Source organism: Xiphophorus maculatus, chromosome 4, assembly GCF_002775205.1.
Source record: "Xiphophorus maculatus strain JP 163 A chromosome 4, X_maculatus-5.0-male, whole genome shotgun sequence".
In the NCBI taxonomy this organism is placed as follows: Eukaryota; Metazoa; Chordata; class Actinopteri; order Cyprinodontiformes; family Poeciliidae; genus Xiphophorus; species Xiphophorus maculatus.
The window spans coordinates 34,433,658-34,460,273 of NC_036446.1; the positions used below are offsets into that span (position 1 = coordinate 34,433,658).

Consider the following 26,616-nt stretch of genomic DNA (forward strand, 5'->3'; position numbering starts at 1 on the left):
GCTCTAGTGTCCCTTATATGACAGTAGGCTGACAGGAAACGGGGGAAGACATACGGCAAATGTCGTCGGGTCCGGGAGTCACCGCGACGGCCGTGTCGAGGACTCGAGGCCTCCAAATACGGGTCGCGCTAACCGCTACGTCACCACGGCACGCCTCACTTATGTATTTTTGTTTTTCAAACAAGACTGTATTTCAATCTGGAGAGACTCACACAGAGAAAGACAGTGATTAAAAAGTTTTATTCTTAAAGTTAATTTTTTTTTTTACAAATTAATTTATGGGAGAAGGAACTCTGACCTCCACAAAAGACACTGTGCTGTGAATTGGGTTAAGCTTGGATGAACATTTTGCGATGCTGATTGGTGACATCTTCCCCCCTGGAAAACACATGGTGCCATGGATGAAGGTCCTTATAAACAGAAGGTTGACTGATGACTCGCTAAGACGAGGCATGGTCTGATGTTGATAGGCTGCAGCAGATGAACGTAACGCAGGTAGGGCTGAAGAGTCTTCCAGTTTGAATTTACAATAAGGCTTCAGTTTATTATTTATAAAAATAATGCTCCATTCTCAATTCAAATTCAGTATTTGGGAAATTAAGACACAAACATCATTTTCCAGTACAACTAAAAAAACAGTTGAACAAGAACATCTGAACATCTCGGCAAGCTTCATTATTATTTTTAAACACAATCCTTTGGTGAGTTAATTATAGAGTCGCACTTTGTGCTCACATTATGTAAGATAAAAGGTTGTTTACATGCAGTACCTTGAGGACCACAGTTTGAAAGAGATTGATCTACAGAAATACACTGCTCCATCAGAAAGAACAAATCAGTACCAGGAGGAGGTCTTAGAGATGTCAGTCACCTCATGTACATGCTGCTCACATCATCTCCCTGTCCCGTCTGGTACCAACAGCTGGGTCACCACAATGGAGCTTGCTAAGACTATTTAGCATCATCACTGATGACGGCAGATAAATCGTTTTCCTGGAACAGTAAGTTGTCTCATCATCAGTAACACATTAGGTAGTACATACTGTACATAAGCATGTTTAACAGTCCTAAGATCTTCCTCATGGCTTCGATTGATTGTTTTTTGATTGGGAGAGGTGCAGTTTTGCAGACAACAGAAGTAATACTACTGGGAGGAAGTGGAGGAGCTCAATCTTTTCACAGATTATCTGTCTCATATTATATTGTCGAAACACGGTGACAGTTTGACCAAATTTTGGTAAAAGTTACATATTGCAGCTTTAAGTGGTAAGAACCATATCTATAGTATGCAGTTTTGAATGAGTTTAGAAAATGCTGATGCTGTGGAGACTAAGGTGAACTGGTTTTTATTGAGCGAGGGATACAAAAACAAATAATGTTGTTTACTGAGGCTTTATATATACTATATATATATATATTCCGTGAAATGATGACTTCAGCAATAACTGTTGGTTTTAGTCATTTAGGGCTGGGAGGATGATTCCTTTGCAGAGTCCGAACCCCACCCTGTATCCATCTCCTTCACAGTAACCTAAGAAGAAATAATCATTATTACAAAATATTACTGACATCATTCAGCCGATACAGAAGAATATAACAATAATTAGACAGCATACATCAAAACAATACATAAACGTTTTAAAGTTATGACGAGGCTTGGTTATCAGTGTAAAAGTAACTTAAAAAATAACAAGGTTAAGTAGTTATTGAATACACTTATTACTAAGTCTACATCGCTCTGTATTTTTTAAATATTGATTAGTATCCTAAAGTTAAGTGGTGTGGTTTCAGTAATATGCCATTTACTGACTTATTATGCCATTATTATTAATATGCCATTTCTTCAAATGCCCTTTTAGGATCTGGTTTCTGCAAAGCTTTTTAACTGTTTTTTTTCCCTCATTCTTTCGTCTTTACTTATTCCAAGTGCCTGCTTGTTTTCTTCTCTGTTCAATTCCTTCTCCCAGCAGTGTTCATTCCACAACACATTAACATCTTCCCATGCTGCATCCTACAGCTGACATCTCATATTGTAGCCTAAACTTGTTGTACTATTGTTGACTGTTTTGACCTTGAGTTTATCCTTGTGTGTTCGTTTAATAATTTCATTCACAACTACTGTATGTAACATTTTGCCCAAGAAAAATTTCCCTCAGTCAAAATAACCTATATTCTTTTTTTTATACATTTATTTATGATTTTTCAAAGTTAAACAGCCAAGGCAGAAGAAAAACAACAACAAAAAGTAAACAAATACAACAAAAACAAAATTCAACAAGACAAAACTGTCAAAACAGTGTCAGCTTACTGGAGTACTGATAAAAGAGGATATAATATGTGCCCATCAGTCCGTAAAGCGTAATCAAACACGAGACAAAGTCAAAGGGAACAACAGACATTTCTGAAAACATTGTATCAAACAGTTCACTATTTGATACTTGATGATTTACATTTACAAAATGTCTGAGTTTAGAAAAGAGATGGGGAAACAGCTTGACGACATTGTTGCAGACCTGAAAGACGTAATGAACAGAGTTGAGGAGGCTGAGCAGCGAATAACCGAGGTAGAGAAATTCAACATGGATGTCAAAGACGTACTGAGCCCCACGCTCCAGGTACAAGAAGACCTACAAACACGTCTAACAGACCTGGACGCCCGTTCACGCAGGAATACATTCATATTCATGGGGTCACAGAGGGAGAAGAAGGAGATAACCTACAAAAATTCATAGAGAATTTTATTAAAACTGAACTGTCCCTCACGGATATCACACCGGGCATACAGCGCTGCCAAACAGCCGTTCGGTTCCAACCCCAGATCCATCGTGATACATTTTCTGGAGTATACCACGAAGGAACTTGTGCTTCGTACTGATTGGGGTAAGAAAATGATACAGCTGAGAGGAAAACAGATGTTCTTTGATCAAGATTTCCCCAGTGATATCCTTGCTAAACGTAAAGCATACAATCCCATCAGGAAGATCTTAGAAGAGAAGGGACTTCGCTCCCAGACCATGTACACATCCAGACATCGTGTTTTATTAGAACGGCCCTATGTTTCACAACAGTGTACAGGACACGTCTGATGACATGAGGAAGAGGAACACATGGTGCCATGGATGAAGGTCCATGGATGAAGCAGCGGACAAACCAACGTAGGATGCCTCCCAACCCAAACCGAGAGCTTTCTCCCAGGAAGGAGCGAGCGGAACCCAGCGGTGGATCCGGAAAACACGAGTGAAACACATCTAGGAAAAACTTAGGGCCTTTAGGTGCAACAACAACAACCTGTAGCTTTCTGGTGAATTCTTCTGTAAAGTACAAGTATTGCAGACGAATTTTTTTTCTAGCCAGCATTTTATGTACTTAACAGCTGTTTGTGTATGAAATGATCAATAAATGGAGTTAACGTTAAAGTTAACAAACTTAGGTTTGGGAGCAGGGCTACGCCCCAAACCACATATCTAATTTTTCAAGTAGCCTATTTATACCTTGCTCGCCTATTCATCTCTGTCTGTTACATTTCGTCAAAGTTACGTTCGTCACTTCAGACTCAGACTCGTTTCATCAAGAATCTACTTACCATGGAAGATGCCCTGACACTTCAGGGCATCTTCTGACTCGGACAACCTATTCAACTCTCCACCCACTGCAATAAACTCCCCTCCTGACATTATGAGACAAGCCTCAAGCTCCAAACGCTTGCGGTCCGTGATCTTCGATCCTCAAACCCAGTCTAACTCTTCATCTTCAGCCATTCTTTATCCAAACAAGGTTCATCCATCTCCTTCAACACCATCTCAACCCCACGGCCGTGGACTGCGTTGTGGTTCTAGACATCAGACTCGTTTTATAAATACAGTGTTTTGTGGTCAATATTATTTCATCATTTTATTAATGTGGGTGGCCAGTTTGAATAAGGCTTCCTATTAAGCTATAAGAATGATATAAAACAAACATGTACAAAAACACTGTACATCCATAAGCTAAATTATGGAAAATCAGTTCACATATTGGACTATATATATTTATAGTCCAGAAAACTTGCTAAGCCCGGTGAACTGGGTGCCGACATGATGGTCCACCATGTTTTTGTATTAAAAGATGTTAAGTAGACAGGAAATGTACAAATATTACTGGGTACCGGTAATTATATGTTACGGAAAACATCGCCAGTGAAATGCTATTTAAACCCACAACTAGTCTTAAAAACAACAAATCAAAAAATACAATGAAAATGAATATCCATTATTTGCACTTCTGTTAAGTCAGCGGCTCCAAATAGTTAGAATATATTTAAGTTAGAACCAAAATCTGTAATTAATTTATATATTTGGAATTGTTTTCATTACTTTGGTAACTGTCAGACCCATTAAATTGAGTAATTAAGAACACACCGGATGCTTGATGGAGGTTTATTGTTTTGGGCAAATGTCCAGTGTGATGACTGGAGGTTAGTAAAATAATTTTTTTGACCACCTTCTGTACTTGAAACATCAGATTAAGTTAACTTTCATTTTCAACTAAGTTGTAAGAGATTTTTTGTAATAATTTTGTCAATATTTTAACAAGAAGTAAAGCATATATATTTGTCATGGAAGAAATTACTTTATTAAGAGTCTGGATGAGAAGAAATAAGAAATTTATTAAAACCTTGCAAGGTGAGAACAGAAATACAGAGTCAAAGGAGTCTGTCAAGTCTGCTCTGACCAACAGTGGATCTGCCTTCCTTTTATAGGTTCTGGTCAGAGAAGAGAGACTTAATTGGATGAGAGGTGTGAATCCCTTGATTGTGATGTACCAGCCAGGGATTCTGTGGAGCCTAACACAGATGGTCTTGCCATCTTTTTTGTCTATCGTTAAGGATAGGTGGTTGTTCTTCCATGCTAAAGAGGGCAGATAAGTTCTACATCTAAGTAACACTTAGTCTCCAGGCTCAAGGAGCTCTCCCCTGCTGTTATATGACACTGCATAAGTCTTGAGAGCAGCTTGACCAATCTCATGATAAGACTACGCAGAAATACCTAAAGCAGAAGAGGGGTGAGGAGCACATTATAAAATTTTACATTACAATATTTTTTCAAACAATTTTGTCAAAGTGCGTGCAAGAATCAAACCACCTGTTATCACCCACCGCCTTTGTTGGAAATGTTTGTTTTTGGAACCTAGAAGGCCGCTACAGTGTGTCTGATGAGGGCGCATTTGCGAAATTGTGAAAAAGTGTGACAACTTTGCCGAAACACGTGCACTGAGCGTTGCGGAGCCACGAGGAGGGAATCGTATCTGATGGGGAAACGCGGATCGAGAGGGGATGTCCTCTTTATCCTGAATCTTGATAGCATCTCATTATTTTGAAATAGTATCTCATTATTTCGGGATTGTATCTCCAAATAATTAGTTTATATTTTTATTCATTTATTTATTTATTTTTTGCCACAGTGGCGGAAACAGGCTTCCATAGATTCATATTTATGTGAATATGTTATTCACCTTTGACACCAAAATGTCTAACCTGTGATGGTGATCTCATCTCCATCCTTCAAGAATGTTCTAGTTTTTCCTCCTCCAATGTCAATACTCTTTGACCCTCTCCAAGACAGCTCCAGCATGGAACCAAAACTGCCAGGGTTCTGTGGAAATAAAGTAAATTTTCTTTTAGCCAGAGTCATAATTATATGTAAAGAAATATACCTTTGGCAACAATGCACTGTGTGATCATGTCAGCTTCTGCATTGTCAGTTAAACATAATTTAATGTGACCCAATTTTTACTCTTTTCATTATTAATGTGAAGTACTTATCAATAACGTAGAATTCAGAAATCTGATCCACCAAAAGAAACCTAATCTACACACAATAATGATATTATTGCATATAGCTAAATAAAACTTTTTTTTCCTGTCCATTTTCATCTTCAGTTCTCGTATTGCCTGTTGAAAATAAATAATTCTCTGTTTTCCTTCTATCTCTTTCAGCTAGTTGCTAAGCTAAAAAAGAAGCAATCACTGGCCAGTTTATTCCAGCACAACACATCAGAGGGGGAGGGAATAGAAAATTAACTTTCTAGATACATGTTCTCGGTTTGTGTAGAAAGTGAAAGCATTTGAGTCGTGATCAGTGGTGGTGAAGAGGCAGCAGACACAATCAGCAGGACAGACAAAAACTCACAACCAGACTGGTTCTGAGAATTCCACAGTACCACACTCTTTGTCAACTTTACAAAGCCTGGTTGAATGGCTGTATTATCAAACATGAAATAGCAGTGTCCATGTAATGTTACTAAGAGTTAGGGAGATAAAATATATAGGTCCGTCTCAGTCCATGTGTCCATCTGAAACACGTTTCTTCTATGTTTTCACACTCCTATGTTTTCTGTAGTGAGCTAGCAATAACCTAGCAATCACTAGTAATAACCTAGGCTGTGTTAACGAGAAACCACACAACTATGGCTGTTACAGCCAGTAGGTATTTTTGAGTCATTTCTTATGTACGTTTACAGCTGTTTAAAAAAAGTGTCTGCTATCCACAGGGGTTTCCCTTCCCTCTCAACTTCCTCTGTTTTGCTTTTGTGAAACGGTCGCAGAGAGCCGCAGTTTTCTTCAGACAGCCTCCTCTTTGAGCAACGACATTACAATTTCCATCAAGAAGTTAACTTTACATCAGTCTTATTTTTATAGAAGTTATTTAGTAAAGTATTGTACAAATGTATATAATTCTTTATTGTGTCAGATAAATGTTTCTCAAAAGAATCCATGTCTCCTGCAAATACCAAAACCAGATAGTGTTAGTAGACTAGTTAATGCAAAAGCATGGCAACAAACTGACAATTTTTGTCACGGATCTATGTCAATGACATCCAACTTTAGCACTACGGATGAAGTATGAAGTATGACCTATCAGAGCTTAGGTTTAAGACTAAGGTGCCGATTGAGCTTTAATTGACTAATGGGTAGTATTAGAGAAAGGTCAGGGCAAGGCTATAGAAATGAATGGAAAAATTAATGGAAGACAACTCAAAGACATTGTAAAGACAGACAGATATACTGTGTAGGTGTGCATGCATGTGTGTGTGTGGGTGTGTGGGGGTGCGCGCACGTGTGTGTCCGCGGGCGTATGCAGGTGTGTGTGTGTGTGCAAAACCACTTAATTATTAACAAGGCAGTAAGGTTGCTGACACTTACGGGTCCACTGATGGTACCGGAAGCTAGTAAGTCTCCTGGTCTGACATTGCAGCCATTACTTGTGTGATGTGTGAGCTGTTGCTTCATTGTCCAGTACATGTACTTTAAACAAAGAGAGATACAAAGAGGAAATTATTTCATTTAAATTTACTGTAAACTCTGCTTCTCTACCCTTGATTTTATTACAGCTTTAACACTCACATCTGTAATGACACTCACAGTTGTGAAAGCCTGCAGCTATGAAATCATGATCATCTCTTCAGACAACATACCTTCACAGTCTCTTTCTGTAACAAACCTTTGTTATTCTGCAATATATTGGATCTGAAAACCATTTTTTTGAAGCTCTAAATTAAGTTTCGCACTTTATTATCACAACATGTGAGTGTATCATAAGGCAGGTAATTCTATAAAGTACTATCTCTTACAGAGATTACTGGCAAGTCTAATGAATAAAGTAAATACTGTATCTACAGTGTTAATAAAGGTGTTAACAACCAACATCAAGGCAAAGGCAATAGGCAAAAAACAAGAACAACAATTCAACAACAACATCAGGTCCGTGAAATTATTTGCCGGAAACAAAGTTGTTGAACCATCTGATTGATTTGGTCAGAAATAATAGAGAAAGGTTAATCAGATAATCATGTGACTGTCTGTGTTTAGAGTCTACTTAAAATGCCACAATGTCCTCTTGAGGTTTTGTTCAGATTCTTACCTTAAAATTTGAACTACAGATGTTTACAGCCTCAGTCATGTTCTGACCTTGAGAGAGAAAAAGCAGAGAACATTTTAGCATATATGACACAAGGGTAGGACATCAAGTCTCAAGAATCACTTGTCAAACTTAAGCACAGAGCTAACATTTCAGTTCTCCCAGAATGATTGAAGTTTGTACATTTTGATTCCTAATTTCAATTCCCAGTCCAGCAACTGAAGAAGCCGTCAAATTTCAATAAAGAAAAAGCAGCTGTAGTGTGTGCGCAGCCATGGACAGTGTGCGGCAGCAACTGAGAGTATGGATTCACTTTAATAAATGAATGGACCACTCGGCTCAGTGCGATCCAGATAGTGAGATGCAATGAGCTCAGTGTCTATGTCACAGGTGATGCTCTGATAAGGAATTTTTCTCTTATTGATGGATTTAATGTGCATAAATTCTGCGTGTCTGGACCAAGTGGTCTGGTGTGTGTGATATGTCAAAATGACAGATACCCTTCATATTTTTCCATCACTGTTTAAAGAAACCTTAAAAGACAGAAAATATTTGGCCACAAATCAACTTTTAAAAAACAAAGCTCTCCCGTGAAAGATGTAAAAAGAAGATTCATAACAATATTGTTATGAATATATTCAAGTACATATGTGCGATAAGATATCTATATATTAGTTAGAAGTAGTCCTGTGGAAAAAAATGAATAATTAAGTTCATGAAAGGTAAAAAGATCATACAATTAAAATTGAGAAATTGAGAGTATTTTTTTCAGAAGCAACTGGTTAAATTTGTTTCATTGTTGACTTTTTTTTGACTCTGTCATTCTGTCTTTATATAGAGTTTGAATTGAGAATTGTTAGGAACTGGAATCATTCAATTGCAAATGGTGCCTAACTCTATATGACACAGACAGTCCATGTAACTCACAGCTGTAGAATTAAGAAATACACAGAACCTACACTTGAACATACATGCACATACAGTATATATATATATATATATATATATATATATATATATATATATATATATATATATATATATATATATATATATATATATATAAAAATTCCCTTCTCACCCACCGCGGGTGGTTCTTATCCTCTGAGCTCGGGTCCTCTACCAGAGGCCTGGGAGCTTGAGGGTTCTGCGCAGTATCTTGGCTGTGCCAAGGACTGCACATTTCTGGACTGAGATGTCCAGAAATATCCAGAAATGATATATATATATATATATATATATATATATATATATATATATATATATATATATATATATATATATATATATATATATATATATATATATATATATATATATATATATATATTGGACCAGGCTGGTCCAATTTAGCCATGAAACCTCCCACACTAAAATGAGAGGTATTTCACTTTCATTGTCCCTGTATGTTCAAGTATGTGTATACTTTATCACGCTGAACAAGGGTTGTTTGCCTATCTCCAGCAGTCATTGGGGTGGGGTACAACCCGGGCAGCACAAAGACTCACAGTGCTAACAACCATCCACACACTCACAGCAGAGCAATTGAGAGAGCCCAATGCACTGAACAGATGTATTTTTGCTGGAGGTAAACTTAGGCCAAGATTCAGACCATGGCCTTTTTACTACAAGATACAAGGAACCCCACAGTGCACCCCACATACAAAAAATTCAATAAGAAACTTCAATTGAAACTTTGGACTGTTTTTTTATATTCCCGATACAAAAGACATTGTCAGAGAAGATTTTGGAATTTCCATTACGTATGTATTTTATAGGAATTTGTTTTAATTGGACGGCACATTAGAAAAGCAATTAAAATCACGATTTACAGTTTGTTTGTTTCTAATGAAAAACCCCTTTAATTTAAGGATTCTGGATTGGGTGTTGATTGTTCCAAGTGTAGACATGGTTGTCTAAAAATATTTGAGGAATTTTATGATATGAAAGAAGTCATACAGTTTAAATGACAATGATCTCTGATGTTGATGTTGTATGTAAACTTCTGAAATAAAAAATGGCAAAAGAAATCCCTAATAAATGTGTCCACTAAGTTCTCTAGCATTTATAAACAGAAATAATTATAATTCTAACTTAACACAAGAGAAGATTGGTCTCATTAAATTCAAACTGAGAAAAATTGTTTTTTTTCTGCATGTAAACTTGTGGTTTCAACTGTAGATGATTGTATATGACAGATAAAAACTCTTTCATCTGCAGTTCCATGTACACCAAATATTTGCAAGTTTCTTGTGTGTGTTTGGATGTGTACCCTTGAGTGACACAAACAGGTTAATGTTGAAGGTATATCCATCTTCATGTTGTAGGTATGGGAGAGGTTGGGGATCCTGTAAAATAAGGTTGAAAAAAAATCAACAAAGGGGGTCTCAAAGTCACAACACTGAAGCACAAATGGAATGACTTTCTATCAAATTAATAAAGTAAACAAAATTAACTAAATAAAATATTTTTGTTCTAGTTCAGTTAATTTTTTCATTGTAGGATGGCAGAATAAAGTGAAAAGGTTTTTTGGTGAGCTTTTACTCCATGGTTATTTACGAAAGAGAAGAACAGATAAAAATCTATTATAGAAAAGGTTAAAAGTGTAGCAGAAACACGCAAGCTGACCTAGAGCATACTTAAACCATACATAGATGGACTCTTGCACACTCTTCACTATTCTAAATTAGTTTAAGAAGGCCTTTGTCTTGATATATCATTTCACAGATTATGCTTTGATTCTAAGCAGTGCTGGCCCAAGGCGCTATTGGACCTTAAAGGATCCTACATTAGTTGAACAACATGTTTCAATGTTGTGCTGTTTGTGCATGTCACAAACAGCAATTTTTTTAGTTAATAGGGAAACTGTTAAATAAAAAAATGCTGTTTGTGCCAATGCCAATGCTCATAATTACTTCAAAAAATGTATATCTTTCATTATATTTTTCACCCATGGAGGTTGCCATGTTTTCACCTGCTGGGTTGATGATGCGGTTCTGTGCTGGAATCTACAAAGTACACACAGGAAGGCTAACTTTCCCTGAGTTGTTGTTTAGCATAATGAGTTTGACAGGTGAAATTTTAAATAATGCCACACATAGATGGACTCTTGCACACTGTTGGCTGTAATTTAAATTTTAAAAGAAAATAAAAACAGTGAGGTGAGTCTGGATCGCTTCCCACATGAAAAGAAAAGAGTGCAGTGGGAGAGAGCCAGAGCTGAACACAATTTCTGAAGGACCTACTCTCAACATTTCTCTAGAGAAGATTTTGATTCATTTGTACAGGCAAAACTGATGAAGGCTCTATAGGTGGGCGTTACCTTTACAAGCTAAAAACAATTGCATTCCAACAGTTTTTATCCACAAAGGGCCTAAACCCACTGCCAAACAAATGTATGGGGGAATTTTACTGCCATAAGTCAAGAGCGCACATTTTCACTTTGAAAGCAGAACTTAAATTCTTTGTTCTCAGAACTTGCAATACTTGTGCTTAGGTTTTCAGTTTGAAAGCAGGGTTTCATCCTTTTGTTCTCAAAACTTGTAATGTTTGCATTCAAAACTTTTAAATCTTCTCTGTGCTCTCTCAAATCTTTGTAGTCACACTCAGAGATCTTCCTCATGCAAAACTGCTCTCTGCACGGATTAACTCTGCACGCAAAGTTCCCTGCTTGCTTGCAAATTCTTTTCTGCTTCTTCAGTACTGCAGCCAGTCTGACAGTAACAGCCAACACCATGCCTTCACCAAATAGTCAGAGCATGTCATAGTCACCCATGTCACTCTGTATCAACATTGCAAATACAGTACATCACACATTTGTAAAGTTGAGTACCACTATCAATCAATGCTCGCAGGTTGCCATGGCAACCTTTACTACATCAAATTCTGACTTGCCATTGGGCGGGCAGATGTGGGGAGGGAGCGCTGTGCTTTTATATCTAAACCGGGCTGTGATGAAGTTGTACCAAACTGCACTTCTGAAAACTCAACTGTCAAAGAAAGCCAGTAGTGAGATGCTTTTAGGCAAAATAATGAGAGAATAAGAGAATGAATGGGTTAATCCAGAACAAAGTGGCATGAGCTTCTCTTTTTCTGTCTCCTTGCAAATGTATTACATCTAAATTGCACACTCAATCACCGTTATAGGGAAAGATATTTAAACATATGATTTTTGCAAGTCATCTGTTTTTCCAATTGTTAGGAGAAACACCTTAGCAAGTGTGCTGTATCTGCTAAGCTTTGCAAATTAAAGCAATCAAAATTCTATTGGAGGTTGTGGAAATTAAAAGTATTAAGTTAGTCACCTTTATGGGGTCTTGATTGTCATATAATTCACAGTGCTCGTACAGTGCACAGTACTATCCGAACTTGTAAAATGAATCTATCTGGATAACAAGCGCAAGACATACTGCCAAAGTCTCTAAAACAGACTCCCTTTTTTCTGTTTCCTTTCTAGCAAGCTCAGGAGGTCTGGAATAGAAATTGATACGGATTTCCAAAATTAATTCTATTCAATTCACAAGGGCTCGAGTGGAATCAATCAGTTTGACTGATTTTCCATAAGGATATTCGTTAAGGACCAGTACCAATTTTACTTGGATATGTGTATTTTCAGAAGAACTAATGCTGCAAGTAATAGAAACTAACTAATTTGGTGCATTAATAAAAATATGAATATTTCCATTAAGAACTTAACACAATGAAATTACATCAATCTTTTACTTATTAACAAGACCTGACCTGACCAAAATGCATTAATTTAAATAAATTCAAACCACTAAAGTTTCGCCTATATCAGCATTTAAAACTCGTTATATGGCCCCTCATTTGTAAAACGTGTTGACAAACAATAATGACTTTCCACTAAGGTTTGGCGATATGCAACATTTTCCCAGCCACTTTTCATCAATCCAACAAATGATGATGGGCAATATATATTTGCACAGGTGACATTTGAACTTTTTTGTGAGTGGAACAATGTAAGCATGAATGGACTGATTTGTCATTTTAGAACATAAAAGTAAAAAAAATTGAGTACAAAAACAATGGATTTTTTTGACAAATAGACAAATTTATCAAAAACAAATTTGCCTATTTGGGATTACTTAGGCTTTAAACAGGGTAAAAGAAGTAAACCACAGGATGTAACCAAAGTGGTTGCCACAGGATTCAAGTAGGTAAGCAATAACTCAACTATAATTTTCCTACAAAATGGACTATGACGGTTCTTAGTATAGTTCTGAGCATGACTAAGATTTTGATTACTAATTCATAAAATGTGTGAGAAGTACTGTAGATGGTTTTAATAATTTAAACATTTGTTCAAATGAAGTCCCAAGAAATTTGATATCTATGACTTTTAGAAAATACAAATATAACTTTGTCTAGTAAGATGGCACTTGGACATTGTCTTCAGAAAGTTGCAATATTTGTACAAACCTGCAAGGGATTAGACTCTGCAAAAGGTAAAAGTGCTTCCATTGGCACAACCCAGGGTGAGATTGTTGTCCCAAAATTCTTTCCCAGGAAAGGTCCAAGAGGAACATACTCCCAAGCTTGAATATCTCTAGCTGCAGACACACAAAAACCAACATTATCATTAAGTGGATAGTAGGTTCAAAGAATTGTAAAGGACTGCCAGAGGAATAAAAAATAATAATGCTGATAAAAAAAAATCTCACGTGTACCTACTTTTTAAAATAAACTTTTTAGCCAAAGCAATATATTCCATAGAATACAAAAGAACAGAATATACCTTCCCAAGGGGAAAATGGACCTTACCAAGCTCCGCCCACAACCGACCTAGAAAATCCCACGTGGCTCAAGTCTCACAAACAAAGCCTCGCGGCGCATTGTTTCTATATAAACAACATCTTCCACTTCGACTGATTCTCCGCAGTGTATTTCTGACTCGATTAGTGCATCATTTCTACTGGACTTTCACAATATATCAGCTTCTACAACGGACAGAGGAACTAAGAAGTTCATGTCATCCTTTTTGGATGAGATCAAGGTGTTTGAGACACGCGATGCCTCCAACATTGTGCACATCACAGCAAAATGCTTTCGCTCGATGAGGAAAATGGCAGATCCACACACCCTCTACATCAATATAGCTGTGGACAAGATCACTGATGCCTATAGTTCTTGCAAGGCTGGGTAAGTCAGGCATTCATCGTTTTGTAGGTTACTTTTGAAATCAGTGAGTGATTCCTGTGGTTTGTTGGTAAATGTTTGAGTGTGCCTAAGCCTGATACACTGTACTTGGTGCTAGAGTTGCTAGCACCAAGACCAGAGTTGTTACACGAGTAACAGTTTAGTCCAAAACCTTTTCTGCTAAAATAAAATCTTTAGTGTATGTCAGATACAGTACACATTGCATATTGATCTGTTCAGCTAACATAAGACTGTGTAGCAGACAGGCTTCAAGGTGTAGAAGTTGTATCAGTACTGCCATTATGTTGTACTTAGCTAAGGGGAAGCATGTGTTTGTGAGATGGCCACGCAAGTGGTAACGTGGAATGGGCATCAGCCAATGAAAAGCGGCCCCTGTGGTAAGGTCCATACTTACTACTCTACTCAAGGTGTTAAATATTAGTAATACAAGTACTATAAGTGATAAAAAATGTATTAGTATTCGTCAGTCAGACGTCTCCTGTGAGACGTTTTCGTCATCTTCACTGAAGAGAAAAGTTGCTCACATACATATGTAAACAGATATTCTGTCTCCCACCTGTCCAGAAAAGTTCTACTTTCTGTCTTTCTTTTTGCCATTTTTTGGTAGGGTAACACAGTGACAGCTGTAGTTTGAGGTAGCAGTGTGGTTTGGGGGAGAGGCACGGGGATGCGGGGTGCGCCGGGGCTTTCAACCGAAAGAGTGCGCAAGAAGACGGATCACCACCTTCCTAATACATCCATGTCCGCTACCATAAGTGCTACTGACACAGAGGAGGATGCGTATCTGCCTCTGTCCTGATTGACGTGCCAAAAAACAGCAGAGCATTATGGGATTTGTAGTATAAGCGGTGAATGCGGCGTCACAGCGTTGCCAATGTATAATACCGGCAGGCTGGCTCTAATATTAATTTGAAATTGCCTCGCGGGCCAAATATAATTACACTGCGGGCCAACTTTGGCCCGTGGGCCAGAGTTTGACACCTATGGTCTAAGTGGTGCTGCTTTTGGGGTGTTTGTGTGTCTGGACGGGAGACATGTCTGTGGACTGTTAGTTGGCCATCTATGGTGGAAGGATTGTGAAATGCCACCCAATGCTGAAAAATACAATGTCCTTGCTCATTTCGCTGTGCTTCTAGATTTTCCTCTTTCTGAAGTCAAATCAGAAAAAGGAAGAAAAAAAAACATGCGCTCACTATGTTCCACACGGACCTAAAAGAGGGATGGACAATGAAAGAAAAAAAGGCGGAAAAGAAAGCCAAACAGAGAGGACTGGAGTTTGGGGACGCTTCATCAGAAATCCTGGAATTTGTGCAGATCTGGACAAATCTGTAAACGAGCGGAGAGGCAGCCGGTAAGACAGATCGGACTGCAAAGTTACTGACATCCCGACAGCGGGCCGCCAGCTTTACCGGCCAAATTAACGCCTATAACCGCAGCGTCTGAACTGAAGCGGTGGATTGTGGTGGTGAAGTCTGGAACTGATTGACTGATTTTAATGATTGAATTGATTGTTGTTATTGGGTGTTAAGGTTAACTATTAATCAATTTAGCATTAGCTATTTATATTTATAAAGTAAATATTTATGATTAATATTGAAAGGTGAATATTTGTATATTTAAATAAATTAAAACATTATGTAATTGTAAATATTAATGTGGAATGTATTTTAAAGTTAGAGAACTTAAGTTTAGTTACTTGTTCATTTAACTTTAATTACTTTGTGGGTTTGATTCACAGTGGTTTGCTTAGTATTGTTTATATAGTTTGTCATCATTTGCTTTGTAGTTTGAGTGGAATTAATTTATGTAAAATTACATGCAGATTAGTAATTATTTTTTCTTTTGGGTTTGTTTTTGGGTTTTTACCTGCTTCTGGACCATTCATGTAATATCATGACACACATTTAATAAATGGAGGATAAAAAATGAAGAAAACTGCTTGGTCCTTTGAGTAAAATCCCTGTTAATAAAAGTTTACATCGATATGTCCATCCCTTCTCAAGTGGGGAAGCTGCATGAATTAGAAAATAACTTGACACTCTTTATAACCTTTTCCTTTACAGGTACTTTACCTCTTGTTTTTCCTCTTTTTCTTTGAATTAGCAATATTTTTATTATATTTAATCAATCTTATTTTAGAATCACATTACATTTGACATGTTTTTAGCCATGTTTTTGAAATGGTTAATCACTTCAATCCTAGCATAGTTTTAATTTTGTGGAACATGTTCACATGCAACACCGAGGATTGCAGGCCATTACTGGAGACACGGTGTTCCATGTGGGGGGGCCATGGAACTACGCGAGGGCTGGAAAGAACAGTCCGCCAGATCTTAGCTTAGGATCCTCATGCACCACATGGAGGACGCTAATGAGAACCAGCCACGAGAGAAACAAGTTCCTGTTTAACCAACGAGAAAGAAGCAGATGAAATATTCTCCAAGAAAATTAGGTAAGTCATTTTTGTGTTACTATTTTCTCCATGTGAAGGGGGGTTGGAGGGGACAAGTAAGTGGGGAACATCCACCAGCTGAGTAAATAAGCTACGTTTTAGACAACTGTTGTCAAATGTAAAACTGGTGTTTATTCTATTTATTTATTAATAAACTTGCAAACATCCACAAGCCACAGTGTGTGGTTGGAAATAATTTTGAATACTCATTAAATGATAAGTTACACTCATGTACCTAAAACTATACATTAAATGATGCATTCTGAATAACAATGGTAGACTGTATGAACTTTTGCTATACAAATATTTGATCAGAATAATTTTGTTCAGCTCTAATCATAATGCTTCTTGCATTAAGAAAGCATTATATTGCACTTAATAACAACCATTCATGTTAACTAGACATTAGTCTGCCAGTCTACCATTCTGAGAGTGTGCAGCAAGGGGCATTCTGGAATGGTACTTAAATAAATGCTGAATTAAGATCACATTGTTTTTTGTTCATTTGTTTTTGTTCCTTTTTCTTAAGTGACCACAGTGGATTGAGTCATCACCGGCTATGAGAGTGTCCAAGAAAAGATTCACCAAGTTTGAATTTATGACAAGGCTTTCACCATGATTAACATTGCAACACCATTGCAAGGACAGTTATAATTTCTGAGCATTTCCGGACACCTTCAAAGAGCTGTTTCCTGGAAATGAAGACAACAAGGAGATCCTCCTGTTTTAAGAGCTTTAGAGCAAGACTGTAACGAAGGAGAAGGCTGACAAAATCAAAGCAAAAAAAAAATGTTAGGACTGTTGAAAGAACATTTTTTCTTAAGTTAAAGTAAATCTGTTTAATGTTTTAATCAGTATTTCAGAGATGCAATATGCTGAAGAGAAGTTAAACCCTCTGTTTGAAGAAGTGCAAGTTATCCTTTGTTTTATTCCAATGTACAAAGGGTTTGTTCTACAGCTATGATGGTAGTTATAAATAGTCCAGTGTTTTCCACTTTACTTGTGGCAAGACTTAATATTAATGACTATGTTAGTATAGCACTGACACCGTAATAACACTTAATGACATATTCATAACTGTTGCTACTTGTTTCACTTTACTTGAGGTAAGCATTAACATTAATGACACTTTAATAACACTTAATGACATCTTCATAACTGGTGCTACTTGTTCCACTTGATGTAAGATGAATTATTAATGACTGTTAATAAATAATTTGTTAATGCAATAAAAGTTAATGACAACTTTATTATTGATCCTACTTGTTCCACTTTATTTTAGGTAGGGGGAAATATTAATGACTGTGTTGTTAAAGCTTTTTGCAGTGTAATAACATTTGTCAAGTTGTTATAACAAAGACATTTTGAATAATGTCAACTTTGAATAGTGTCATTATTTACCGAATGACACTTCATGACAACAGTCATAAATATTCCTGAAGACTTAATCATGTTCATTACAGGTGTTATGTCATGTTTATGACAGTGTCATCTCAGTCTTCTGCACCCTGTCAAATAAAGTGTTACTGGATAAGATCAAATCAGACCTCGCACTACAATCTTTGCTTCACTCGATGTCACCCTAAATGCTAATTGGAGCCCAGGGCCGGATGATGAGTGTCAGTCTGTATCTGTTTTGTTTGTATGATTTGTAACATTTGATTATTTTTGGCATTAAAACCTGCTTTATACCTAAACAAATCTCATTATTTCTTAAAGTAATGATTCTGAGGGATTTTGGTAAGGTTGTCTTGAGGAAATCTCTCTTTCAGTCCCATTTAAAAAAAGACTGAAAGGAATGATTTTGGACTTCACATGACATTCTAACCTCTTATCCTTCTTCCTCTTACTTCTCTGAGCAAATGGTTGAAGTTATTTCTCTTATTGCAGCTTAGACAATTGCCACAGGACAGTCATGACAGTCTATAAATTCATGTTATGCATTTGGAGCAGTGCAGTGCATTACTTGTTTTTTAGAATAATTGGAAAATGGAAGGGCAGATTCTGCTGTAAAAATACAGCCAACTCGTCCCTCCTGCTGATTTTTGTCTTTTGTTTCCACAGGTGAGAAGTGTCTATGGCAAACTGCAGGTAAGGCACTCTCAGATGTTGTGGAGAGACCCTGATGTTGAATCATTTTTGCTTTACTATTTCTTTCCAGATTTGACCAAATTGACACACATTGGCAGTTTTGCAGAAGATACTGAAAATCATGCATGGTTTGCGCCACACACAATGTGGTAAGAAATGTTTTAAGGGAACAGGACAGTGCTGTTTGTGATGATGCAAGTGGAGAGGTCATGAAGTCATACAGGCTACAAAAGCTGCACACCTGACCCCTGAAGAGACCTTTTGCAATGACTGAAGCCTGCTGACTGGACAGTGGTGAAAAAAGCCCCATAGCAACCAGTGGTGACTTCAGAAAGAACCTTCAAAGTACCATAAAATTCTTACTTTTTCTCATTCACAGTCTTGTTAAAGTAATTTTTATGGCATGGCACCACTATATTTATGAGGTAATTCCTGTAAATAAAAGAAAAATCTTGTGTTTTGCAGGCACATTATCTGTGGTTTCTCCCTCTGCAGAATTAGTTTGGGATTAGCATGGATTCAGAGATAATAGGAAGGCACACAGTTTGGGGCCAAAGCAATCTGGGTAAGAACCAGCATTTTTATTATTTTTTAATACTTGTGCAGAAGTCCAAATGCATAATTTTCTTCAAGAAAATGTGAATAAACTTCAAACATGGATAGCTTTTAAGCAAGCACATATAGTTCTTTGTCAGCAGCTGTGTAAGTTTAATCATTCCATTGTGCATTAGCCCATCTAAGAGCTGCATTGGAACTAATTCAGTTTTCTTTGATTTAAAAGTCAGTCAGCAAGTTTGAATTCAAATCATTCTGGATGATTAGATTCTTGTGTACTACATTTTGTTAGATGACTACTCATTTTTAAGTCATGTCAATAAAAAGATTCTTACCACTCCAGTCATTCATAAGTACCATCCCAAAGATATGTTCATGGGCTTTGTTGATGGGAATAGGCTCCCCCAGTTGACTTTTTCCACCAACAAAGAATGCCTGTTTACAAAAAAAGGAAGTTCCAGAGTCATGGAAATTTCATTTATCAAAGAATGAGAATCTGTTTCAATAATAAGAGAAAGATTAATCTTTGTCTTTAAGTTTCTTTATTCGAAGGCAAAAACGTTCGAAGACCCGTCTCACTGAATGCAATCAGGAGAAGAGCCCTGAACAACACACATTACATATAGCCACAGCAAAAGTCTGATCTTCACTTCCATCTGTGGTGCCAGATGGACCACAAAGACAATGTGGTCTTTGTGGTCCACAAATAAACTGTCCCTCACCTCTTTGGAGGGAATGGTTTAACGACAGGAAAGAGAGCTGAACTACAGAAACTTCTAGTTCTTCACCCATAGTTGCAGGGTCAAACAAACGTACCAATAATGCATTCCACACATGCCAGGTTTATAAGACAACTGCCAGGTCAGGCATTCAGCATTTCCATCATAGATGAAATAAGGTTAAAAATGAAATTTTCTATTACACCAGCAACAATGGCACTGATGTATGTTAACATGCATTAAAATATAGTATGACGAGAAAGAAGGATAACCCTTTCTCCAGTCAACAGTTTGTGTTTTCACATATCACTCTACTCTGTACTCTGTCTCTCTGGTTCATAGAATGAACAGCATAATTACCATCTCAAGCTCAAGGTCCAGTTGCTTGGAAGGACCAAATATTGGCGGTTTCGCTGAAAGGCAAAAGGTAAATGTTGTTACATTAAGCATAATAAGTCATATAATTTCTCAAAATATATCTTCCCTTACTTCACAATGTTTAGTACAAATATTTTATTTCTATTTGAGCTACCAGTCATGCTCATAGCTATTAAAGCTGCTTATAAAAAAGATTTTTTTTTACATATTTGTTAAAACTATCACTATGTCCTGACAGTATAAGACCATGAAAAAAACTGAGCTACTCTACCTCCTTCCATTGGTCCTCCTGCCATCTGAAATACATTGCTCCCGGTCAGAAACAAATCCAGGAGGGTGCTCCCCACACAAACTCTACAAGCTCAAGATTACCGGTTTACGGTATCACGCAGCTACGAGCAGACTCGTTGCCATAGCCCCTGACAACAACGCCACAAAAAAAAAACACTCAAATATTTTCCGCACAAAGAGCAGAACATTCAGTCTGGTGCAGTAGTATGGTTTTAGGCTTAATGTTTATTTTGCGATTATTAATACGTGATTGCTGTGGTAAGAGGAGAAAACTATAAATATATCGCTGCACTTGACTTTACTATATGGCCAGCTCACCGTTAGTGTCTCTTACTCCGCAGTTGTGGAGTCACAATGTCAGGGATCTTGAGCGCCCCCTGCCATGAGGCAAGAAAACTGCCTGCCTCACCTCAAATCTGTTCTTTGCCGTTTATGATCGCTCCTCAACACACGAAACACGTTATACATACAGTTGGTGACAAAAAACACTGTACATTATATACATAAGCTAAACTATGGAAAATCAGTTCATACATTAAATGTTTTTAGCTATTTTATTGCCGACGTACAAACAGGAGGAGCATGCTCCCATAGAATGGCAGCCAGCGCAGTTAATCCCAGGCTCTGCATCACCTGCCTCCCCTGACTGCACGTCACTAATCTATTGGAGGGATGTGAGTGAGAAGAGAAGGAGAAATTCTGGAGTGAGTTATATAAAGTGATGCAAAATATCCACAGACGTCCGAGAGTGGTGATTGGGGGAGATTGCAATGGACATGAAACAGAGGTGATGAGAAAGTGAAGGGGAGGTTTGGCATCCAGAACAGGAACGCAGAAAGACAGATGGTGGTAGACTTTGCAAAAAGGATTGAAATGGCTGTAGTGAATACTTTCTTCCAGAAGAGGCAGGAACATGGGGTGACATACAAGAGCGGCGGTAGGGGCACACAGGTAGATTACATCTTGTGCAGACGATGCACAAGATTGTCAGTGACCCCACACCACCTTGCAGTCACTGAATTCCTTCAGATTGCATAATCCACCTGTGTGCTCCTACCTCTGTTCATAGATGAGAGTGTTGCTGGATAACACAGGATGGTGGTGTGTAGGATGACTGCAGGTGAGAAGGGTGAAGAGAACAAAGGCAGAGCCAAGGATAAACTGGTGGAAGCTGAAAAAATTAAAAAGAAAGAAAGTTGTGAGGCTTTCAGGAGGAGATGAGACAGACTCTGGTTAACCATGAGGTGCCCCCAGAAAACTGGACAACTACTGCTCATGTTATCAGGGAGACAGGTAGGAGGGTAGTCGGTATGTCTTCTGGAAGGAAAGTTGGCAAGAAGACTTGGTGGTGGAACAAGGAAGTGCAAGTGTGGGTACAGAGAAAGAGAGTAGCTGAGAAAAAGAGGGACAATTTTTGTGGCAACTACAGAGGTATAAAGTTGATGAATTCAATGAAGTTATGGGAAAGAGTTTTTGAAGTCAGACTGAGGTTAGAAGTGTGCATCTGTGAGCAGCAGTATGGTTTCCTACTGCTGATCACGGCAGAAAAACGTACTACAGATTCAGTCTTTGCAGATTTTGATAGTGAAGTGCAGAGAAGGTCAGACAGTGCTGCATTGTGTTTTTATAGATCTAGAGAAAGCATATGGCTGGATTCCAAGATCGGAGTTATGGTACTGCATAAGAAAGTCTAAAGACTTCTGTAGAAATAGGGTTAGACCAAACCCTATTTCTCTGGAGGTGGTTGATAGCGAGATGAATACCTCGGTGTTCATCACTAAGCCCTCGTCTGTTGTCCAGATCGTCTGGACAACAGACGATCTGCAGCAAGATGCTGCAGATCTTCTATAAGCCTGTTGTTGAGAGCGTCATATCTTCTGCAGTTGGGGCAGCAGCCTCAGAACCAGGGACCTAAAATGGCTTAAAGCCTGATGAATAAGGCTGGCTCTGTTCTGGGTATGACTGGAGCCTCTGAAGACGATGATGCAAAGGATTCTTCATAAAACCAAGAAAATTATGGACAACCCTGACCATCCTCTTCATGAGACTGCGTTGGGAAAACAGAGTATCTTCAGTCAAACACTTCTTCAGATTTGCTGTAATACAGACCGCTACAAGAGATCTTTCCTGCCAACAGCTAAATTACCTACAATAACTCATATGAATTAAAATGAGTTACAACAACATCTAACTTCCCTTTGGATCAGTAAAGTAATTTTGTATTTGAATTTGAGTAGCAGAGAACTATGTTACAGTGGCGCAGGATGTGTTATGTATGAGAGTTGTAAGACTGTGGTGAGATGTGCTTTAGGAGTGACAAAAAGGAGTTCAAGGTGTAAGTGGAATTTCATGGAGGAACAGCACTAAGCCCTTTCTTGTTTATGTGGTGATGGGCAGCTTGACAGATGGGGTTAGACAGGAATCTCCATAGCCTATGATGTTTACAGAAGACATTGTGATCTGTGGTGAGAACAGAGAACAGGTGGAGGAAAATCTTGAGAAATGGAGGTTTCCCCTGGAAAGAAGAGGAATGTAGGTTATATATATATAACATAGCAAGACAGAATACATGTGTGTGTGAATGAGAGGAGTGGAGACATGAGGTTACAGAGAACAGAGATAAGAAGGCAAAGGATTTTAAGTAGTTAGGATATGAAACAGAAGTAAAGAAATGTGTCCACCCAGGTTGGAATGGGTGTAGAAAAGTGTCAGGTGTGCTGTGTGATAAAAGAGTATCAGGAAGGATGAAAGGAAAGGTGTACAAGATGGTGGTGTGACCTGTAATGCTGTTTGGTTAGAGACAGTGGCAACGACAAAGAGTCAGGATGCAGAGTTGTAGGTAGCAGAGGAGAACATGTCACTCCCAAGGAGAACCTCAATAAGAATGGATAAGATCAGAAATGAATACATCAGAGGAACAGCTCAAGTAAGATGCGTGGGAGATAAAGTCCGAGAAGCCAAACTGAGATAGATTCCCTCAAGGGAAAAGTCAAGAGGAAAAAAAGAAGTCACTCTGATAATAAAGTCTAGCTAGTGGTAGTCTCTACTATGTCAAAATATCTTCAAGTTGGTTTTATGCTCTACTCAGGTCACTAGTTAAACTTATATTTTTTGGTATGAAGAGAAGAAGATGTGAAACAGGATTTGAAAACCCATCTTCAAACTAGGTTTGTCTGTCTCAATTAATGAATAACACAAAAATGCTTAACTCAAAATGAAATTAAAAAGGACATTAACACGTAGACTGGCAAACATTAGGAGATTTGGAGGTTACTTTGATCAGGCCTCATCTGGCCACAAGGGCGGCGAATCGGGGTTCCAGACACAACCAGTGATGATGCTCTGCCATGGTATCCCACTGGAAGCCTCAACCTGCCAAACATCACAACCCAGTTTTGAACAACAAAATCACACAAACAACAATTTGGGTTGTGTTTTTGCACAAACCTACTCAACTGGAAAACTGATAGCTAAAACCTTCTGTTGATTGACTTAAACTTGGTACAAAGTTTTTAAATCAAATCTTCTAATATCAATAAAAAAGTGATAGATAATCACGTTAAACCATAGCAATGTTATTTAGGTCTGTTTCTCATTTAGTAAATTGAAAACATACCACCCTCTGGTGTCAAGCTCTCTTTGTCTTGAAAAACATGTGTAAACATAAAAAAATTAATTTGTTTTACATGGGCATGATGCCACCTGCAGGATTATATTTAAGCTGACTTTCTATATTTAAATATTGTTCATGAAATTGTATTATTAATTTGGTTTGTTGCTCTAGATTTTAGCATGGCATGTACCAGTTTGGCATCAAAGCGTTCTCCTTTCCCCGAAACATGATGCCGACATTAGTGGCGTGATCCTTGGAGGAGTAGAAATCAGTGTAATCACCTGTGAAACACACAGAAGTTTTCTATTTTTAATTAATTTGTAAAACACTCCAAAAAATCTTTTCACATTCTCATTTTCCCACTTTTAACACTTGGGCTTAAAACATACTGTATCTTTTCCCTTTTAAAGTTTATAGTGATTCTGCAATAGGCTTAGGCTATTGGAAGACAAAATGACCACTTTTTCTCATGTTCTTATTTTAGTCCTCTACTGTTAAAGTTTTGTTTTCTCTCAGTTATTTTTCTTTCCATAGAAGCTACACCTAGTCTGACATTCCATTTAGCTGTGATTCCTTCCTGGAGGGGGCATCAGCTGAGATAATGTTGCCTGTTGCCATAGCAAATTGTTCTCCCTTTCCTGAAATTACCTTTTTTCCTCTCATGAACATAAAAAATAATTCTATATCACTTCATTTAATTCACATTAATGTTAGGCTTATGCAATTATTAATAATTACAAATAATAATGTATTCTTAATGAGATTATTAATAAAATTTAAATTCATTCTGTAATTTAACTCTTTCATTAAATTACAGAATGAATCTAATCAGTAGTTAGATTTCATGTAATCTAACTACTGACAAGACAAAAGGAATATGTAGAACAATAAAATGGGAATCAAATCAGATTAATGAATGAGCTATGACAAAATGGAACTCGAATACTAAAAAATTTATCTCAAGCCCAACTATCTAATAAACAAAAAAAAGGAAAAAACAGTTGCACAACCATAAATGCAGCATACAGTATTGTAAAACAGAATAACTGTTATGTCCTGAGAGTTGTTTCACAAAAGTAGGATTACAAAATCCAGGATAAGAGACAAAGTCAGGCTGGACTTAGCGCCAGCAGTTCATCCTGCCTTTATCAAATTCACAAAGAAAAACCAGGTTCAAGAGGTGTGACTATTTCGAGCCAAACTCAAATAATTTAGGCGAATGCACGACAACAGATTTCTTCAACAGACTATGAGATTGATCACAGACTCACTGATTCTAGATAAATTGCGTACACCATACCGCACACCAATCAAACAACACCTTTTGATTTAGGATTATGAGGAACTGAAGCACAACATACTAAAGAAAAACAAACTGCTGCTACAATAGCAAACAATCGGAGATAATGTGTAATTAGCCTAAAATATACATTTCTTAACCATTCTTAACTGAAAACAACATACCTGTCATACTTGTCATTTGCTCAAATAAACAACTTTAACCTGGTCTGAATATTTCAGAAACTGCTGATCTACTGGATTTTCACGTTCAACCATGTCTAGGGTTTACAGAGAATGGTCTGAAAAAGAGAAAATATCCAGTGAGCGTCAGTTCTGTGGGCTCTGTGGGTTGATGTCAGAAGTCAGAGGAGAATGGCCAGACTGGTTTAAGTTGATAGAATGGGAACAGTAACTCAAATAACCTCTCGGTATGCAGAAGAGTATCTCTGAACACACAACGTGTCAAACCTTGAGGCAGATGGGCTACAGCAGCATAAGACCACACTGTGTACCACTCCTGTCAGCTGAGAACAGGAAACTGAGGCTACAATTTGCGAAGGCTCACCAAAACTGGACAATAGAAGATTGGAAAAACGTTGCCTGGTCTGATGAGTCTTGATTTCTGCTGCAACATTCGGATGGTAGGGTCAGAATTTGGCGTCAACAACATGAAAGCATGGATCCATACTGCCTTGTGTCAATGGTTCAGGCTGGTGGTGGTGGTGTGGGGGATATTTTCCTGGCATACTTTGGACCCATTAGTACCAATTGAGCATCATGTCAATGCCACAGCCTACCTGAGTATTGTTGCTGACCATGTCCATTCCTTATGACTACAATGTACCAATCTTCTGATGGCTACTTCCAGCAGGATAATGCACCATGTTATAAAGTGCAAATCATCTCAGACTGGTTTCGTGAACACGACAATGAGTTCACTGTGCTCGAATGGAATCCACAGTCACCAGGGGCCTCATGTATAAAGGGTGCGTGCACACAAAAATGTGCGGCGCTACATTTTACACACAAGTTGGCATGTCTAAAAATTTTGCGTCAAAGTTTGCATAAATACATATGCACCTTTTTGCTGGCGTGAAAATGTGCGGCAGCCACGCAAACTTTTTCTGTGGACAATATCAAACTACAAAGCGTCAAAACTCACCT

General features: G+C 37.8%; 1 protein-coding gene and 1 long non-coding RNA gene across 5 annotated transcripts in view; one reads left to right on the plus strand and one right to left on the minus strand.

The window, feature by feature from the left end:
- Positions 1-221: 221 nt before the first annotated feature.
- fah (fumarylacetoacetate hydrolase) overlaps positions 222-26,616 on the minus strand; it is a 59,351-nt gene continuing 32,956 nt past the window's right edge. The window contains exons 5-14 of one of the 2 annotated variants that reach the window (XM_023332142.1): positions 24,362-24,452; positions 23,833-23,930; positions 20,250-20,302; positions 19,506-19,605; positions 13,335-13,465; positions 10,168-10,243; positions 7,899-7,945; positions 7,181-7,282; positions 5,513-5,630; positions 222-1,531 (exon numbers count right to left, since the gene is read on the minus strand). In XM_023332142.1, the coding sequence (XP_023187910.1) occupies positions 1,455-1,531; positions 5,513-5,630; positions 7,181-7,282; positions 7,899-7,945; positions 10,168-10,243; positions 13,335-13,465; positions 19,506-19,605; positions 20,250-20,302; positions 23,833-23,930; positions 24,362-24,452 (893 nt within the window). In that variant the 3' untranslated portion in view covers positions 222-1,454. The remainder of the gene's footprint in view (positions 1,532-5,512; positions 5,631-7,180; positions 7,283-7,898; positions 7,946-10,167; positions 10,244-13,334; positions 13,466-19,505; positions 19,606-20,249; positions 20,303-23,832; positions 23,931-24,361; positions 24,453-26,616) is intronic. The other variant, XM_023332143.1, reaches the window with a different exon arrangement.
- LOC111608365 lies at positions 14,279-20,316 on the plus strand. Of its 3 annotated transcripts, none has more exons than XR_002752626.1 (4): positions 14,279-15,423; positions 18,589-18,960; positions 19,081-19,180; positions 20,232-20,316. It is a non-coding gene; the product is annotated as an uncharacterized LOC111608365 (long non-coding RNA). The 3 variants fall into 3 exon arrangements; XR_002752625.1 differs by having other exon boundaries at positions 18,589-18,615; positions 18,686-19,180; XR_002752624.1 differs by having other exon boundaries at positions 18,589-19,180.